This window comes from Rhinolophus sinicus, linkage group LG11 (genome assembly GCF_036562045.2).
Source record: "Rhinolophus sinicus isolate RSC01 linkage group LG11, ASM3656204v1, whole genome shotgun sequence".
Taxonomy (NCBI): Eukaryota; Metazoa; Chordata; class Mammalia; order Chiroptera; family Rhinolophidae; genus Rhinolophus; species Rhinolophus sinicus.
The window spans coordinates 41,577,835-41,592,281 of record NC_133760.1 but is presented as its reverse complement, the minus strand read 5'-3'; the positions used below and the strand labels follow the sequence as shown (position 1 = coordinate 41,592,281).

Below are 14,447 nucleotides of genomic sequence, written 5' to 3'. Positions count from 1 at the left end.
AACCTCATGTCCAGAGTCTTATGAACATTCAAGAAACATTAGGCCACCTTTCTAAATTCTTGTGGTGCTAGATAAATGATTCCAGGATGATGTAAGAATATTTAACTTGTTAGAATGGAGCCTGCATGAAGCCAGGGACCTGTGTTGTTCAAGTACTGAATTCTTGCCTCCTGGAACCAGGCTCAGCATTTAGTAGACACCCGATAAATGTCTGTGGAATGTACACAGAAAATCTGTGTGCTACGTGAAGAGAAGGGCCAGCACCCTCAGATTCTCTCATATCCTCACTAGCACCTCGTACTGTGTGTGCACAAAAGATATTCAAGCATTCACGGTACCCTAGGACCATAGACTATCAGGGATACAAGATGACTCAGGACCACCAAAATCTGTCAATAACAAATAATGGTGACAGGGGCCATGCAATAGCTTTGACTCCAAAGTAACAGAAATATCTCTATTGCCCCTGAAACTCTTCTGGCAGACAGAATTTCAACAGACAATTGCAACAGAAAATACTCGCTGTGAAATTCCACTACCTCTGTCACTATGAAAAATGTTATGGAAGGTGTTTTTTCTTATAAAACAGCAACATGCAAAAGTAATCAGTGCTGGAAAACTCAAAGATAAATGAGGAAAACAAGAAGAACGGATCCAATAGCTCTGGTTTTATGAATAGACTGTTCCGCCACCCTGCTCATTTGTAAGACCCTCCTGAGATCTTTTTTTACAGTAGGTTATGAATCATCTTCATGATATCTTTAAATGGATGATCAATACTATATTTTCCCATAAAATGTTTGGTTTGAAATCCGATTTTAAGTGCATTAGAGTTTTTGTGCACCAAATGGGTGAATGCCATAATAAATTGTCATCAAATATGAAAGAAATATAGCATAGATTAATTGCCGTATTTATTTATGAGTCTATAAAATACCTTGTGAAAGTCCTGGCACATTTTTGGGATACCAATTTGAACCTTCAGGAAAGTTAAAAGCATTACAAGAGACTGCAAGGAGATTTATTATCAGAATGTTTTTAATTGCAGACCTAAGCAGACATGCAGGTATTAGAATGGCTGTGCCCTTAATGGGTATGTCTCATGTGTTTCTCTCTTTTTTTTCCTTTAAAAATGATATACTTCCCATATTTTTATTGATTTGTGAAGATTTGTCATAAATTACTGTGGCCAACACGTGACATCACAAATGGTCCCAGCTTCCCTAACGTAGTGGGCCCCAGGTGGCACCCGAAAAAAGGCTCCTGGTCGGTTCTAATGCTCAGCTTTAAAAGTAGGAGAAACCACAATGAAAGAGAATGCCACTAATAAGAGAAAAAAGTATATGGCTTGAAGCTGCTCATATTTTAATTGAAGGCTTCAAGTCTATGAAGTGAAATCCTTTAGTGGGAAAAAATGACAAAATATCATCCTTATAAACTGTTAGCAGTGCTGTACGCAAAATTGCACAGTCTTTAGCTGTAGTCAGAGCAGCACCAGCCCAGCTCCTTTCCCATTTGTCTAGGTCATGACTCTGTTTCTAATTATACCTCAAGACCACACCTAGGCCCTGTCACAAAGGGGAAAAAGGCCACAGCATCCTACCTTAGTGAGTCCTTACATGTTGTCCCTTTAAGGTCTTTATTTCTTCTGTGCATTTCTTTTCCAAAGACTCGAGCTTCAAAACCTGTTCCGTGGTTTTCCAATGCATACATCTGCTGTTTACTTTCCATTTTAATTCCTTGAAAACACATGAGATGCCTTGAGCTTATTCGAAAGATGTCATCATCCACAGGATAAAATAATCAAGAATTTCAATACATAAAAATCACTTTGAAAATGAGCACTACATGCCCTAAACTCCCCAGTCTACAGATGCAAAAACCAGGATTAAAAATGTTTTATTTTCTTGAAAATAGTCACTAACTAAATTCCATTAACTGTTTTTTAAACCAATGTACATATAGAAACATAACTTGGTTAGATTTTTAGAAGGGTTTTTTTTTCTGTTATATGTATATATACATATATATGTATACACACACACACACACACACACACACACACAGCGGGTGCCAAAAAAATGTGTATACAGTTTAAGAAAGGAAAGAACTATTAAAAGTACACTGAAGGTAACCACTTTGAGCACCTCTTGTAATTGCAGAAGTCAAACATGACTTGTATTCATCTTTTGTTATCGGTATATATTAAGTATTACAATTTTAATAGTTTTTTCCTTTCTTAAAATGTGTATACATTTGTCTTTTGGCACCCTCTGTATATTTAGTCACAGCTGGGTCTGCTTGTTGTTTTCCATTTTGATTAATGATCCACACCACATTTCCATCGTATTTCCCCGAAAATAAGATCTAACTAGAAAATAAGCCCTAGCATGATTTTTCAGGATGCTCGTAATATAAAATAAGCCCTTTCATATTTCTCCAAAAATAAGACCAGGTCTTATATTAATTTTTGCTCCAAAAGATGCATAAGAGCTTATTTTATATTACGAGCATCCTGAAAAATCATGCTGGGGTTTATTTTCCGGTTAGGTCTTATTTTCAGGGAAACACAGGAAAACTCCCACATTATTATATATGTTGTTTCGTAATACAGGGTGATATAAAAACACGCAGCAGAGACCCTGAGCTTGTGTGCTTACTGTGGCATCTCTTTAGACATTTTCTCTGCTACATTATGCTGTGTCATCCAGAGACCTGCATGTGAATTCTCTCAGTCCGACTGGAGTTAGCGAGGTCTCCTGGCAGTGTCTGGCTTTATATCTGTTTGAAATACGTTCTTGTGGAAAGAGCCAAAGTCAGGAGGTCTGGATTCTAGCTGCTCCTTTGGCATCTACTGGGCTATGTGATCTTGGATTTGCTTCCCACCTCTGTAACGTCCTTATCATGAGCCTTAAATAAGATAAAGCAGGGCTGTTTAGGAAAGCTCCAAGCATCCTATGAATGCAAAGGCATTTTGTTATTAATGAGCTATCATTTTGAACGCTATGCTCAGGTTGGTACCCGGTTTGCTGACACGCCAGGATCTCTTCCTTCAGTCTCATCTTTTCACTTTATCCAGAAGTTCATTCTTTCTTTCTAGTTGCCATATTCCTGATGAGCGACATCCACTCCCTCATCTGGGAATTATTGTCCATTCATGTTCCCCTCCCGATGCCAGAGTCGCTGTTGACAACATGTAGTCAGGCAAGGCAGGTGCTCACTGCGCTTCACAATCAGATGCCACAGACACTATTTCTGTCAAAACAATTAGCGTTCATTTCGGCTTTACTTGGGGAGACCTGCGGTGACTGGTCAGTATAAATTATAGATGCATTTGTCCAGATGGGCTCGTTCATCCATGCATAGATTGGAGTGAATTTCGTTCCTTTCAATTCAAAAACAGTCCCTTAAAAAACTCCATACTTAAAAATTTTAATGTAGTACATTTTCATCTATGTTTTTATGCCTGTATACTCACACATTCCATCTGGGAGGCATTTGAAGTTGATATGGGGTATTTCTGGGTTATTGTCCGCCCCCCTCACTGTTCCAGGTAAAATCTACTGTCTTTATGAATCATTAAGAAATGATGGATAGTTAACCCAAAATAATGCACCATGATTTGTTTTCCTTTGTGTGTGTGTGGTACTTGTATTCAAGTTTACTGTCAAAGACATGTCCTTTACTCTGCCTGCTGGAAACTTCAATGGTTTAAAGCAAAGCAACACGGGAATAAACAAGGTGGATTAGTACCCTCTCTGCTCCAAATAGGCCTTTGACTGTGTGCTTTGTTTCATAGTTGTTTTAATGAGCAGCTAGAAGAAATATCAGGGCATGCTGCGTAATACAACAAAAGAATCTGTATCGTTGTTTAAAATACTTCAGGTGAAATGACGCCCTTCAGTATAACTGGGAGGGTCTGTATTTGATAGGTTTATTTACTTGCTTCAGTAAAATTCTCTGTGTACACATATACACTTGGGCATTTTTCCTGAAACTAAATTAATCAGCGTTGAACAAAGCAATGCAAATCCAGCATGGTGGAAAAGCTTAAAGCACTGGGCTGGGGAAGTAAGCGCCTGTCAACAGTCAGGAGGATGAGAGCCAATTCCACAGCCGCAACCCTGAATCAGACTTTCCAAGAAACAGACTTCTTTTCTTTCACCTGAGGTCTCTGCCAGATAGAGGTTGATACTGGTTTAAACATTGGATTTGTTTTTTTGTTGCTGTTTTTGTTTTTGTTTTTTTGTGTATGTGGGGGTCCCAAATGCGGTCCCAAAATGATGGGATAGGCACACTTCATTAAAAACCAATTTTAGGGAACCCTATTAAATGCTTGAGGTGGTAACAATCACATGTCAGCAGCCCAGGGTAGGTTTGTTGTGGGTACAACCTCTCCCTGGGAAAGATATGTTACATCGAGGTCTGCCATGCTTGGAAATGGGAGCCTTCCTGGAGGGAAAGACATCCCTGGTACCACAAAGCCACTCTGAAGACAACAGAAAGGTGCCGTCACATAAAGCCTGGCCTGCTGTTTGTTTTCTTTCTCTACAGAAGAAAAAAAGCCAAGTACCTTCATAGTCCTTCCTCCCAGTTCACTTCACCACTGTTCTTCCTCCTCTTTTCTTTTTCTTTTGAAAAAATCGTGTTGCTTTTCTCTAATCCTAGAGAGCAAAGAGGAGAGGGAGGCCTGCAGACCCTGCACACACATTGATAGCACAGAGGTCTTATAAATCAGCTGAAAATCAATACATTCTATGTGGTAGTTTCTCCTTTGCAACCAGATCGCCAGGGGACAGAACTAATGCTTTTTCTCCACCACCATCCCCATTTTTCTGTCATAAAAAAAAAAAAATCTGCTTAGGAACGAATGGGCAATCAAAGTTGCTGAGTAAGGATTTCAACTATCTAATTTTATTACTTTACAATTGACATACCTTCCCTCTGGAAATGTTTGCAATTAATTAATTAGCAGTAATCTTCCCCAAGGGACTAATTTAATAAATTCTCTCCAATTCTTACTTTAAAAAAAAAATAGCTTAGATGTATCCAAGCTGCAAATGCATGCATAGCTCCAAAGTGCATTTTGAAAAATCAAGGGATCTATCTATTATGGTGAATTTTTATCACTAAATCAATCTGGCGACAACTATAATTCTTTTTCTAAGTAGGAGTTACCCGGATGAACACAAGGTTTCTGCAAGGTAACGACCCTCAGCAGCACAGCCAGGAACCCTCGCTGGGTTTGTTAGTATTTAGAATGGAGTTTGTCCTCCTGTTAATCTCAGGCGAGCCGTCTGCGGTTTGCGGCTTCTTTAAGCGCCTAGCGCGTTCTGCAGAATCTGTGAAAAGAAAAAAAGAAGCTAGAGCTGTCTCTCTAAAGAGGTCTCTGGCTTCCGGGCCTACCAGACCCCTCTGTAAAATGCCACAGGCAAACTCAGTGGCTAGGCATCTTGGGTCAGGTCCCCAGAACTTGTCAGTTCCCTGAGCTCTTTCCATGCCTCTCAAGGATCCAGGGCAGAGACCTGGGTTGTCCCTAACTTCAGGACCACATGTTCTTGTGTGTCGACTAGAAAATAAAACTGGGCCCTTGGACCACCGCCTCTGATTACTCCGGGAAAGTGCGGCGAGGGCTTGGGAGAGCGTTTTGTAAACTGTAAAGTGCAGTGACCCCGTGAGTTAAGGGCGAGGCTTTCTAAGGTTGCTGGCCTGCAAATCCGAAAGCGAGTTCCACTCTTCTTCCCGCAGCACCTGCCGAACACTTCACCCCCACCAGACTGGTCGACCCTTTTAACCCCGGGAAGACGCGGGGAGAGGCTCCAGGCCTGGGGGCTGAGCCTTCCGGAGTGCGGAGTCTTCGGTGCTCGCAAACCGGAGCTGCATATCCGGGGACTAGGCATAAAGGACGCAGCCCTGTTCCCGGCTCCAACGAGCTCCTCCGCCCATCAGTGCCCCCTTGAAAACCCCTGGGATGCAGAAGGGAGTGGTCAGACCGCTGGGCCCAGGCAGGCGTCCCGGCGGAGCGCAGAGAATAGGCCGCTGAACCGCAGCTCGCCAGCGCCACCCCCAGCGGAGCGCAGAGGCTGCAGCTCAGCCCGGCGCCTTCCTGCGGGTGCACGCTCTGGGTGGACACAGCAGGCGGTGTGCGAGAGGCAGCCAAACCTCGCCTTCCTACGAGGTACCCAGGGGTCCAAGCCCGCCCACTGCAGATGCCCAGGGTCAGACGTGGCGCGTTTCCAGGTAGACTCCCAGGGGACCTGAACCCTGGCCTCGAGGGGGCGCTGTTTGGTCCATTCCAGGGCCAGACCGCTGCAAAGAAGCCCAGAGGTCAAGGCCCTGGCAAAGGCCAGAACTTGGAGAGCCTGAATCTAGCTAGTCTTGGGGAGACTGCGGCGGGGAGCCAGATCCCCGAGGACAAAGACAGGCGGGCCAGTGGGATTCACTGACGCCGCCCAGCGCGGGGCCTCTGGCGCGAACAAACTTTCCTGCAGCGGAGGGGCGGGGAAGCTGGGCTGGAAGGTGCTCCCCGGAGCTTCTGCTCTTCTCCACCTGCCGGTGGTTCAACCTCCGCCCAGCCTTCACCCACCCCAGTTCCCTCCCATCCCCCGCCCACCTCTGTTCACTTAGACTCCTCATTTCTCTCCTCTCTCGTCCTCCTTTCTCCCTCCTGCCTTTCTCCCCCACTTTTCTTCCCTTCTCTCTCTCTCTCTCTCTCTCTCTCTCTCTCTCTCTCTCTCTCTCTCTCTGTCTCTCTCTCTCTCTCTCTCTCTCTCTCTCTCTCTCATTTGTATTCGCTGCCTGGGTTGCTTCTCTCCTCCTAGGGCCTCAGGGAGGAGATAAGTGCGCTGCGCCCCGGGCCTGCGTGGCGCAGAGGGAGGCGTTTCTCCTACTTCTCCCGGGTAATTTGGAGAGATTGTATGCGCGCGCGCGCGTGAGTGTAAAGCAAAAAGGGATAGGATCCAGCGTCAAGCAGAGAGGGTCAGGGTCTTTGACATTTCTCACCAGCTACACAAACCTCCCAGAACAAGTGTGAGTGTGGGTGAGAGTGCGCGCGCGCGCACGGGCTGGCTGCATTTGGCACGTTTGGTGGCCCGGGGCCCCAGGGCCCGGGGGCCCTCCTGGCGACCTGGGATTACCGTGACGTCACATTGAGCCTCTGGCCACCTTGGACTAGGACACCTCAGGAGCCGCACAGCCCCCGCGCCGCGCCTCACCTTGCCTCGCCACTGCGCGCCTTTGGGAACCCGCATCCTCTCCCTTCCCCTGCCCATCCATGGGCCCTTCTGTCTTCCGAACCACGCCGGTCGGTGGAGCGCCTTCTGGAGCGCAGGGCTCGGCAGCGAGGCTGCCCTCGGCTCTGCCTCCAGTCGCGCCGAGCGGGCGGAGGACCCCGCGCTGGGCACCCGCAGCCGTGTGAGGAACCCAGGCGGCACACGGCTGGAGGCGCAGATACAAGAGACCGAAGCGGGGACAAGCAAGAGAAGAGGAAGGCGGGCCGGTGACAGCCACCATGTCTTTCTCGCACTTTGGACACCCGTACGGCAGCGCTTCCCAGGTAAGAGGCGCCTCCGTGGGGGATGGGGACATAGTGGGTGGAGGGGATGCCCAGTGCACGCTCCTGCCCCAGTGCGCCCTCCTCTCGCACGAGTCTCCTGGGAAGCCAGAGGGAGCAAGGACCAGGGTAATGTACCACAGTCCACTCTGACATCCCCAACCACTAGCTGAGAACGTTCAACTCCCTCGGGACAAGCTGGAAAATTGGGTGACCTGAAACTTCGGCACTCTGGGCAGGCCCTCAGAGAGGTGGTTTGGATCTCAGAGAACTTCCAGACAGGCCTCTTTTGGTACAGATATCCGAGGTGGTCCGGGAAGTCTCAGAAAAAAAGACTTCCAGTCCAGAGCGTTGTCCATCTCACCGTTTTTCTGTTGTTCGTGGTTAACTTCTGTTCTTACCCTCCCCCTTCCCTGGGTCGGTCCAAACTCTCTGCTTCTGGTCCCTTCCTGTCCCAGACCAGTGTGGGTGTTGTGCAATGACAAGGGTTTCCTGGGGAAATTCTGGGGACACCTACCACTGTTCTCCAGTCTTTCCCCAGAGTGCAGGGTGTATTTTCCTGGGGTCTACTCCCAGCCCGACCTCTGACCCGCTTTGTGATCTTGGACAAGTCGGCACAGTCTCTGGTTCCCATTCCCTATCTATAGAATGGGAGTCAGTAATGGAGATCTCTAAGGCCAACTTCTAGCTCTGCCTGTGTGATATCCTGTGATGGGGAAGGTGGCGGCGGGGGTCTGAGAGGGAACCCGTGAAATTTAGCTTCTGTAATTCGGGTTTCAGAACCTTCCCATTGGCTGAATCCTCTGGGACTCTGGAGCCCTAGCAACCGCTTAGGAGTCTCTATAAGGGCAGTTTGGATAAATTGCAGTTTGGAATTATTCTCAGAATTCCCGTTCCCGTGCTCCGCAGACGGCTCAGCACACAGTGGCATTTAGTTAATGTTGAATGAAGGAGAGATTGGGTAGTTACGACGCTGGCTCCCGCCAGCCTCAGGCGCCGGTCTCTGACCTCCGGTGCCCCCTCTCTCGCCCCCGTAGTTTCTGGTGTCTGCAAGTTCAAGCGCCACTTGCTGCGAATCCGCCCCGCGCTCGGTCCCAGATGTGGCCCCAGGCTCCACCCCGGCGGCCGCTCTCTGCTGCGCACCCTACGATAGCCGGCTGTTGGGCACTGCGCGGCCCGAGCTCGGCGCGGCCTTGGGCATCTATGGAGCCCCCTACGCGGCCGCTGCAGCTGCCCAGAGCTACCCCGGGTACCTGCCCTACAGCCCGGAGCCTCCCGCGCTGTACGGGGCGCTGGTGAGTACGCCGGGTGGGGCCTGGGTCTGTGAACCGGAACCCACCCAGCCTGGGGGCAGGAGCGGCAGCCGGGTGAAGTCCACTGTGACATCTCCAGGGAAAATCTAGGAAGGACGCACAACTCTGAGTAAAGGAAATGGTTAGGATTGTGTATAGGGAAAAAATACATCTTTACACCATTTTACAGTCTGCAGAACTCCATGCTGTTTAGAAAATATTTGCACTTCTATTAATTGTGTGAGGTAGGCAAGTCGTCACTTTCTCATTGAGGCGCAGAGGGGAAGAACGTACCCAAAGTCACTCAGATACAAAGGGCCAGGTAATAGCTCTGGATGGAGAGTAAGGCAGGGAAGTTCCCCAACTGGTGGGAAGGAGGGCTGGGGGAGACACAAATAGTAACAGTAATAATAACAGCTAATATTTAACTACCTGCTTATTCTGCACCAGGAATTCGGCCAAATGCTCTCCTTCCTTAACCTTTAGGTACTATTGTTATCCTCATTTACCAAGGGGAAACTGAGGCATACAGTGGTTAACAACTGTGCACAAGGTCACACAGCCAGTACAAGTGGTGGTCCAGGGATATGAACCAGACTTGACTTCAGAGTTTACACCCTTAACAAATACCCTCCTTCCTTTTCTCCCCAAATGTGAATTTTTTCTTCCTCCCCCACCAGAATCCACAGTATGAATTCAAGGAGGCTGCAGGAAATTTTACACCTGGCCTGGCGCAACCAGGAGCCTATTATCCCTATGAGCCGACTCTGGGGCAGTATCACTATGACCGGTAAGATGTGGGCCACATCTTTCGAAAGTCCTTCCCTCTCCCCTGCCAATATAGGGCTGATCTGGACAGAGCAGGGAGAGCGGGGTGAGCGAGGAGGGAGAAAAGCAGAAGCTCAGGCCTCCTGCCTGCCGCCTCAGGCTCCGAGCCCCAGAGCTGTGAGCCAGGTTCTCCCCACAGGTACGGAGCTGTGGAGTTGAGTGGTGCCGGGCGCCGGAAGAACGCCACGCGAGAGACCACCAGCACGCTGAAAGCCTGGCTCCACGAGCACCGCAAGAACCCCTACCCCACCAAGGGCGAGAAGATCATGCTGGCCATTATCACCAAGATGACCCTCACCCAGGTGTCCACCTGGTTCGCCAACGCGCGCCGGCGCCTCAAGAAGGAGAACAAGATGACCTGGGCGCCCAAGAACAAAGGCGGGGAGGAGAGGAAGGTGGAGGGTGGAGCAGAGGAAATGCAGGGCTGCCTAAACGGTGACACCAAAGGTACCGAAAATGTTCACCACCCCACCTGACATGGGTGTTTCCAGCCATCAAGCAGTTTGATTGGATTTCCCAAGCCACCCTGTGGCTTAGCTTTTATGGAAGGCACTCTTGCTTACCCCTGCACTTGCATCCCCTACATGCCTCAGGGCCTTTGCCTGCACGGTCCCCTCTGCCAGGAAGTTCCTACTGACCTAGCTTCTTCCCAACTTTGAAGTGTCCTCTGAAAACCTTCCCTGGCCACCCAAGCCAATGTAGAGTCCCAGTTATTCTCTATTGTCATCTCATTTTATTTCTATCCCCATGCTTATCACTATGACCCCCCTCAAGAATGTCACCTGCACTAGAAGGTGTTTTATTCACTGCTATATTCCCTGAATTCATGCCTAAAGATGCCTGGCACATAGCAGACACTCGGTAAATGTTTGCTGAATTAAATAATACACACCAGCCACCCGTGGGTGTGAAAATTGGGCCAAAACTGTCCCCTTGCTTTTATATGGCTGAGAAGCTGAATCCCGGTCTCGGGGCAACACAAAGTGCTGGTTTCCTTGGCCTGGGGGTGCACGAAGAGGAGTTTTCCAAGGGGTGAGGGCAAGGCTGGGATGGGAATCCTTCCCAGGGGCAGGCCGCCAGCCCTGGGGACAAGTGTGAGAGGTGGCGTGGCCAGCCTGGTGAATGCCCTGAGTGCAGGGCGCATCTTGCTAAAAGCTTCTCAGGGATGGGCACTCCAGCAGATTTCCCTTGGGGCCTGGGGCTTTTCTCACTCGCTCCTGATTTCCTGCAGACGTTGCTGCTAGCCAGGAAGCTCGGGGGCTGCGTCTGAGTGACCTGGAAGACCTGGAGGAAGAGGAGGAGGAGGAGGAGGAGGAGGCTGAAGAAGAGGCAGGGGTCACAGCTACGGACAGGCTGGCTGAGTTCCATGAGGAGGGCCAGTCGCTGTCAGCACCGTGCGCTGCAGCTCGAGGGGCCCGTCTGGAGCGCAGGGAGTGCGGCCTGGCGGAGTCCCGCTTCTCATTCAATGAGCCTCGGGGATCCGGAGAAGCTGAATACTTCCGGGCGGAGCCAGGGGGCCCCACATTGACCATGCACTACCCAGGCAGTGAGAAACCGCGCATCTGGTCTCTGGCGCACACTGCGGCAGCCAGCGCTGTCGAAGGTGCACCTTCAACCCCGCCCAAGCCACGAAGTCCGGAGTGCCATCTCATTTCCCGACAGCCTTCAGGCACTGGCAGGCGACCCGCGGTCCCCAGAGATTCCGCGTGTGAGGAGTCTTCCCGCATAGCCAAAGCCTTTGGAAACCCCACGTTTGTCCTGCAGGGGCTGCCCCTGAACTGTGCGCCGCAGTGCCCGAGGCGGAGGGAGCCTGCAGTGCAGTGCCAGTACCCGTCCGGAGCAGAAGGTAGTGGGCCCCCAACGGTGCTGGGAGTGTCTGTCCAAAAGACACCTGCCCACCGAGCTGCCCAGCCATTGCACACCCTCTCTGCCTCTTGGGCACGCCCAGGTTCAGACCTGGTGCGAGATTGTCCCACAGCACTCTTTGAAATGGAAGCTTAGAGGTAGTATTTCTAGTTCCTCCTTATTATGAAGTCAAATACTAATAAGCTTAGAGTGAGACAAGAACTTACCTAGGATCACTAAGAAAGTCATTGAAATGATGGGCAACCGAGATCTCTGCACTCATGTCCAGTGTTTGGTCAAGTGTACCAGGAGGTTACCATCATGATCCTCTGGCACAGGTGCCTTTGTCCCCTGCCTTCCCTGCAGAGGCGGGCAGCTGGCCCCTGCTGTGCTTGTACCAAGGGCTTGCTTGGGCTGGGCAGGCACAGGGCTTTCAGAGAAGTGTGAGGGGCAGGTCCAGACACATACAATTGTTTTCAGGCCAATGCTGAAGTCAGCTTGCAGCCCTCTGGCCCACCACAACGGCTGGGAAGTGTAGCCCAGGTGCTGTCGCTGGAGACTATCCACCCCCAAAATTTCAACATCAAGCTGGGTGTGACTGCCAATCAGTGTCTCCTGCCCCTGGGTGGTTCTCTGGCTGTGCCTGGTGGAAGGGAATTTCACCCCACAAAGGGACATTCTCCAAGCATTTGGCAGCCTTCAGCAATTACTGCCAGATTCTGTTCTTTGTAGTAATTTCTCTCAGGATTAGCTACTGGCTTAGAAAATTGGGTTACATTGTTATTTGAATTTACACATAACCGGGTCCAAATGTTACCTCTGGCAAGCAAATTGCTTCTAGACCTTTGATTCCCTTCGGATGAGCCACCACTGACCTCCGATTTCCTAGGAATCACCACCAGTGGCCTTCGGGTTTTAATCAACCTTTCCTCTCTCAGCAGGTTAGCGCAATGGCTGCGATTTGCGATTTGCAATTTGCGAAGAATCTTGGAAATTAGCCCTACTATTGGAATTCACCTTCACACTAAGAAGCTGGGAAACCTCGCCAGGAACTGGGGGAATCTCACTTCGCCTAAGAAACAAACAGACACACGGAAACCCTCCTACAGGCCCTCCTTGCACGCAGAGCTGGGAGTGGCGGGCAGACGTGTGTCTAGTCAGATCCCAGAGGAGGTGGCACAGGGCACCTTGGGGGAAGGCCAAGTGGGAAGGCTGGGTGGGGAGTCTGCCCAGGGCACCCACTCGGAATACCATGTCTCCCTCCCTCCTCTGGATGCAGGGTCTGAAGCTGCTCCCTCCCCTGCTCATCCACCATCCCTCACTTTGTAACTTCTGCTCTGACCTGGCCTCCAAGGACCAGAAGACATTCGTCTTCTTCCCCTCCCCACTTCTTGTGTCCTTAAAAATAATCAAACCCAATCTAAGCTGTGTGGCCTATCTGTGCCAGGGGTGCTTGGAGAGGTCGGGGTGGGAGGGAGGGTGGAGTGCGGCCAGGGGCTCTGGGGACCCCTGCGTGGGCTGCCTGCATGTCTCAGGGCCTTTCATAGCAGGGAGAGAAACTGCCAAGGTAACAGCCAAGGCGGAGGCGCCTGCGGCTCAGTCCTCCAAACTGCGGTGTAACCAGCTCGCTGAGCGCGCTGAGCTCGGCTGCTTCCTGTGTGCGGGACTACGGAAGCTGTCCGGATATTTGTCTGAAAGCTGCATTTGTGTTTTAGTTCATACTTGGGTTTTAAGTTCATTAGGAGGTGTGGCGTGGGGGAGCATCCTGGCAGTCCCTTGGCACGCTGCTGGTAGCCCTGCGCTCCTCAGGTGGGACAGAATGGCGCAGTCTGACAGTTGGCCGCGTCGATAGGAGGCGATACAGGGCATTCTTTCGGTTTAATCAAGTGTCAACAAACACTTCCGGTACAGGCCAACCAATGGGAGCTGACGGTCGGGGAAGGGGGCTTTGTTCCCCTGGGGAAGCAGTGTTGGGAGTAGGGCTGGGGGGGATGAGCCGCCCCAGTTCGGTCCCCGGCCTCGTGGCTTTGGCTTCAGCCAGCGCACGAGCTCGCCGCTGCTCACAGGGAAAGAGGGAGGTGAACCCGGGACCCAGCCCTAGCCGGGAGCAGATGGGTGCGGGAAAGGCAATTGGGGTGTGTGCCTACCTGCTGGCTCCTTGGTAGCTGCGTCTCCACTGCTGAGCTGTAGCCCCACCCGCGCTGGTTGGGGGATGGCCTTTTAGACCAGCGTAGGGGCCAGCCTGCGGGTCACTGAAGCCTGGGGCGGGTAGGGTCCGCATCCTCGGGGAGAAGGGAGGGGGAGACATTTTAAGACCCTTGGAGGTTGTGGACCGGAAGGTGGGGCTTGGAAAACTGGGGAACAGGCGGCTGGCCATCTCCCTGCCCCACTCTGTCTTCTTTCCTGTAGAATAATTGGACTCAGAAGGGGCTTTAGAGATCACGAATGACAAAAATACAAACCCCTTCCTTAGATAAGGAAACTGAGTCCAAATGGGATTGCAAGGGACTGGCTCAGGGTCACACAGAAACTGTGGTGGAGGGACCCCAGCTTTCCACTGGGGTCCTTTTCGGATCCTCCTCCCCTCCCTCATTTCCTCTGGGAAAACCCCTCCCTACTTTCCTTTTGCTTCTGGGCAACAGCTGCTCTTACCTCCACCTCCCAGGAGATCCTCCAATCACCCTCACTGACCCGCGGCTTAGGGTCCTGAAAATTAAACTGCGAAAAGATAAACATTATTTCCAGTCGGCTTTGCGGGATTAACGCTTGTAATAAAGAGCATTAGCTGGGGGTTTCTTTCAAGGCGCTCTCGACCCCGCCCCCTCCGGGGACCACGTAGATCCTTTTGGAGGCTCCAGTCTGCAGAGGCCTGGTCCTTCGGAGTGGAGCTCCAGCTAGTCATTTTGTGGAGGGGAGAGGAGCCCTCAGGA

General features: G+C 50.6%; 1 protein-coding gene across 2 annotated transcripts; it reads left to right on the top strand.

Annotated features, from left to right (window-relative positions):
* Positions 1-5,993: 5,993 nt before the first annotated feature.
* On the top strand, positions 5,994-12,930 carry IRX6 (iroquois homeobox 6). Of its 2 annotated transcripts, none has more exons than XM_019749774.2 (6): positions 5,994-7,555; positions 8,590-8,847; positions 9,525-9,634; positions 9,812-10,119; positions 10,904-11,518; positions 12,459-12,930. In XM_019749774.2, exons 1-6 carry the CDS (start codon positions 7,511-7,513, stop codon positions 12,461-12,463), a joined length of 1,341 nt encoding a protein of 446 aa, XP_019605333.2. In that variant the 5' UTR covers positions 5,994-7,510; the 3' UTR covers positions 12,464-12,930. The 2 variants fall into 2 exon arrangements, with proteins under 2 accessions (XP_019605333.2, XP_019605332.2); XM_019749773.2 differs by having other exon boundaries at positions 6,003-7,555; positions 12,456-12,930.
* The last annotated feature ends 1,517 nt before the right edge of the window (positions 12,931-14,447 follow it).